The 5,022-nt window shown below is 54.5% G+C and overlaps 1 protein-coding gene across 1 annotated transcript; it reads right to left on the minus strand.

Moving 5' to 3' along the window:
- Nucleotides 1-2,156: 2,156 nt before the first annotated feature.
- LOC119433660 (uncharacterized) lies at nt 2,157-3,723 on the minus strand. The gene is made up of 2 exons (XM_037700910.1): nt 3,710-3,723; nt 2,157-2,514 (listed from the first exon to the last, which is right to left on the minus strand). The coding sequence occupies exons 1-2, from the start codon at nt 3,721-3,723 to the stop codon at nt 2,157-2,159; spliced, it is 372 nt and encodes a 123-aa protein (XP_037556838.1).
- Nucleotides 3,724-5,022: the final 1,299 nt, after the last annotated feature.

Raw genomic sequence — 5,022 nt, forward strand, 5'->3', positions numbered from 1 at the left:
TCTTAGGCGAAGGGGAGACCGGGAGGTAAAGAAGAAAGTCGTGAGAGATGGTTCGGGAGAGGGGGGGGGGGGGGGGCTTGCCCGCTCATTGAGTAGGCCACAGATAAGGCATGGACCAGCAAGAGCAGGTGCGCTTGGTGATATGCTGCTATCCCGCTCACTTCCACAACCTCCACCAGGCTGTGTAGTGAAGGAAGACGGGGACGAGATGAGAACAGCAGGCTGGGGAGAGATGCAGCAGGGAGGCCCTGTTTCTTGTGGGCTCTGGTGACCCCAGAATGTTCCTGTGTCAGGACCGGACAGGCGCATGAGGAAATGTTCGCGGGTCTCAGTATCGCCTAATCGTCTGCAGGAGGGCGAGGCGATGCGGCGTTTGGCGTGGCTTCCGCCGATATGCAGCCAGGTCGGAGTCGCAGCAGGGTGGCCTGTCTTGCCTGGTGAGGCCAGTCTCTGGAAGCAGCTTTGGTCCTCTGCCGTTTTCCACCCTCGTGTCCTGGTGGATTGGGACAAGGAGCTGCTTTAGATGTGGCTTCGAGTAATCTGACGCCACTACTGCTCGGGCGAATGAGACTCCAGGGTGGTGGGCGGCTTTAGCGAGAGGTGTCCGCCTCCTCGATGCCAGCTAGTGCCAGTGGAAGGAGACGGACACTCCGGAGGAGGCGAGTGCCGAGATCTTTGTGACCAAGAGGGACCCCGTCAGTCGGGCCCTATGGCAGTTGGTCAGGGCCTGCAGCACTGGTTTACTGTTGCATAGCACAGCGACCGGTTGTGCAGGTGGGTCCTCAGCAAGGAGGTTGTTGGAGGACGTGACGGCGGATGTACGAGCGTTGCCGTCGTTCCCTACTCAGAAGGGAAAAGGCGGCGAGCCGAGCGACGTGGCGGCGACGACCAGCGTGGCAAGCTTTTAGATCGACACTGTGTGTGCCGAGCTTGCGCTCTGAGCACGTGTTGCGCTTCTTTATTTTTCTCTTTACAGCCGGCACCAAGGCGCCGGCTGAGAGTGCCAACCATAGCGCCCCACGTTGTGGCGTCGGCGGGTGCTACAAGGTCAACAGCCGAGTGAAGGCCTGCCAGCTCCGCCACGGTGGAGCTTGCTGGAAACGGGAGACTGCATGTGCTGCTGGTTCTGGCTGGGATGAGGCATGCCGCTGCTGCTGACCCGTCCGGCATCCAGGATTCATCAGTAAACACCCGCAGCCGACCCTCCAGTTGCTCCTGGAGTTTGCAGGTTGCTGCCTGCTACAGGTGTTCGGCGCTTTGTTGCCCCATCGAGGGAGAGTTGGACCTCTGGTGGCAGATGGTGTAATGGTCGTGGGGCAACCGCCACTGGTGGATCCGTGATCATCTGCTCGTAGAGCAGGCAGAGCCCTCGCATCCGTGAAGATGGTTGGCTTGCGAAGCCGTTCTAAGAGGACACTGCTATCAGGTGTCTGGTGCAGCCGGTCAACATGACCCAGCGCCCGCTGGACCATTCGTAGAGAGAGGCCACTCGTTGGCCTCGGCGAGTGTGGCTGCTACTGGGGAGTACTTCGGGAGCCCCAGGATGGCCCTCATAGCACCCCTGTGCAGTCCCTCCAGTTGGCGTTTCCTGGCTGGAGACAGATTCACCAATGGGAGGGCGTAGAGTAGAGCAGATGTCGAAGTGGCCTGGTTAAGCCGCAGTGCCCACTTTGTATCGCAGCCACGGCCATACTGCCGAATCATGCTGATGGCCCCTTGAACTCGACGTACTTTGGTCGTGGCGGCCTTGGTGGCTGGAATCCAGGTGAGCCGGTGGTCGATGGTGAGTCCCATGTGCGTTATCACCGGCTTCCATGGCAGGGTTTTGGTGCCAACCCTCAGCTGCCTAACGTGGAGAGGGGCGAGGCAAGCGGATGGATCAGCAGGGCCACCGTCTTTCTGGCGGAGACCTTGAGCCCAATGCCTCCAAGGTAGGAGACCACTGCGTCCAGGGCATTTTGCAGCGAACTCCTGATGGCTAGGATTGACCGCCTTGGTCCCCGCGCCCATAGTGCCACATCATTCGCAAATATGGATTAGCGGGCCGGGAACCGTGCGGCGGTTGCGAGTGAGGCCGGTAGTCCCTCCAGCGCCATGATGAATAGGAGGGGGCTGAGCACTGACCCTTGTGGGACACCTGCTGTGATGTCCCTGGGTTAGGTCAGCTCCTTACCAACACTGTCGCTGATGGTCCTCCCAGTCAGGAAGGCGTTGACGAAACCCCGGAAGCACCCGTTGATGCCGAGTCTGTCCAGGGCAGGCTCGACGACCGCATGTTGGAGGCCGTCGAATGCGCTCTCCACATCCAGCAGTAGCAGCATGACCACGTCCCCGGAGCTCCTGACATCTTCGAGAGTGGCGAGAACTTCCGCAATTGCATCCGCCGTGCAGCGGTAGTGCCTGAAGCCCGACTGCTCTGCTGGGAAGAACTGCATCTGTACCAGAATCCACTGAAAACGCACCAGGCCCACCCTCTCCAGAGCCTTGCAGGCTGCATAGGTGAGGGAGACTGGCCTGTACGAACAGAGTGCTGTGGCAGGCTTCCAAGGCTTCAGGATTGGTGCCACCACTGCTGTGCGCCAACTCTCTGGTATGATGGGATGACGGCGGTACTCCAGATGTCATTGTAGCATTCAAGGAGCCGTTGCCGACCGGCATCCTCCAGATTCCGCAGCATCAGGAAAGTGATGCCATCGCCTCCCGGTGTGCTTCGGTGTTTGGTCGTACCGAGCGCTGCTTCCTACTGGTGCATCAGCATGGGTTCACTACACAGCTCCTGGATATGTCCAGCCACCCATCCCGGATGGTGGCGGCATCGCACTAATTCGCATTGACGCCGCTGCAGTTCCAAGCTGCTGCTGCGAGAAACTGCGATCCGCACATACCCGTGCGAGGAGGAGAGCGGCGGGGAGCGCTGGTTCGAGGCTACGTTCCTCCTCGCCGATAAAACCGTGTATAGGGCCTACCCGGTGCCTTTAACCGTCACCAACGCTGAAGGGAGACGGCGTTGCGGAGGCTAGGTAGACATCAGGGCGCTGCGCGCGTGGGGAGGGGGAGAGCGGAGTAGGCCCCAGAATGCGCGCACAAACACTAATGGCTTTTCGCTGTTGCGGCTGGTTTCATTCACGGTTGCGGGCCGCTCGGAGTATTCAAAACGTCCGGGCTTTCACCGTTTCTTTGGCGGTGCGACAAATTGTTCTACACACAGGATAGTCGTAACAGACTACCCTGTGAGGGGGCGGAGATCTCGATGGGTATGGGACTGCATCCGCTGTCCGGAGGGATTGCACTGGTGGTGTTCCACTTGTAACTGACGACATCCTCGCACAGCCAATCATCGATAACCTGTGGTCAGCAACGTCAACACAGGACGCTATAAAGGTCTTCGTAACGGCTCCCTACATCAGTGGGCAGAACAGCGGCATAGCCGAAATGTTGCTAAATCACTGCCTGTTTTTTACGCAGGTATGTTATATTCCTGATGCCTGTAGCTATCGTTCTGACGACCGCTTCTTGTTGCTGCTGTTCTGCCCGAACAGTCTTGTTGCTTGGTGCTCTCGTATTTTGCACTGTTTCGATAGCGTTCTCTTGAGTGGGGACGTTGAACCTAACCCTGGACCTAGAGGTGTGCCTTCAGCAAGTGCAGCAGAGACAACCAAAGTTAACACCTCTGTTACAAATAGCTCTTGTAGCTCAACTAGACCCTCACCTGAGATGGCTCATCTTCTCGCGCAATTACTGGCTGGTCAGAAAGAAATTGCAAGCGAGATTGCCGATATCAAAGAATCCTTTAACTCGCCTTTTGAAACTCTTGAGACGCGTGTATCTGTACTCGAATCATCTACAGCTGTAGCTGATCGTGGTGCGCTATATGATAAGCTGAACTCCGAGATTGCCTCACTAAGGAAATCGGTCACTAAACTCAGTTTAAAGTCCGATGATTTAGAAAATCGTTCACGCCGGAACAATATTCTTTTTCACTGTTTATCGAAAACACGTGACGAAAATACTGACTTTTTGCTGAATGCTGTAACACGGGTTCTATCTGAGGGTCTTCAGATAAAATGTCCAGATATTGAGCGCTGTCATAGTAGGCAGATCACGGGAAGAGAGATCGCGACCAGTCATAATGAAAATTTTTCGATTACAGGATAGAATGCGGGTCTTGAGAAGTGTTACGAAACTGAAAGGGTCTGGTTTGTACATAACGGAAGATTTATCCCCGAACGTGCGTCTTACGAAAGAAACTGTGGAACGCAACTGCTAGTTTTCGTGATAATGGATCCAGAGTAAAACTACGCTATGATCATGCCTATATTGATGCGCGCTACATGTGAGACAATAACACAGATTCTCTAAAGTGCGATTGTACTGACATTCCTAAAACAGCTTTTGCTTCTAAACCTGGAGCAACTTCTCGTTGACTGCCAGCAACGTCTCATATCTAAGTATTTTGCATCTAAATGCGAGAAGTATTGTTAAAAAGTTCGTGCCTTTGCTTGTTACGTCGTACTCTTCCCGTGTAGTGGCCATAACGGAGACCTGGCTACATGATGGTGTGTTTGATTGTGAATTTACCCCTTCCGGCTTTGTATCAGTGCTCAATGACCGATCAAGTGGCAAAGGTGGTGGTGTTGCGCTACTTATTCGTTCAGACATAAAATTTTCTGTGCTCTTTGACACACACGACGTTGAACTTCCTTGGTGTAAGCTCTGTTTAAATAAACTGTCGATAATTGCTGGTGTATACTATCGCGCACCAGGTTGCTCTATGGAAGATCTTCAAAGGCTTAGCATATTGTTGCACGAACACGACTTCGGTGCCTCAGAATTTGTGCTCATAAGGGACTTTAATGCACCGGGTATTGACTGGCAAACACAAAGTTGCACTGGTCTGGAAATTTCTACTTGTAGGGAACTGTTATCCATTTCACTAACCCTGGGCCTTGCTAATCTTAAAAACTCCAGCCCGCCATAGCGCTGTTCTAGACCTTGTTTTTCTCACTTCTCAGTTAATTCAAA

The sequence above is a fragment of the Dermacentor silvarum genome, chromosome 11, assembly GCF_013339745.2.
Source record: "Dermacentor silvarum isolate Dsil-2018 chromosome 11, BIME_Dsil_1.4, whole genome shotgun sequence".
Classification (NCBI taxonomy): Eukaryota; Metazoa; Arthropoda; class Arachnida; order Ixodida; family Ixodidae; genus Dermacentor; species Dermacentor silvarum.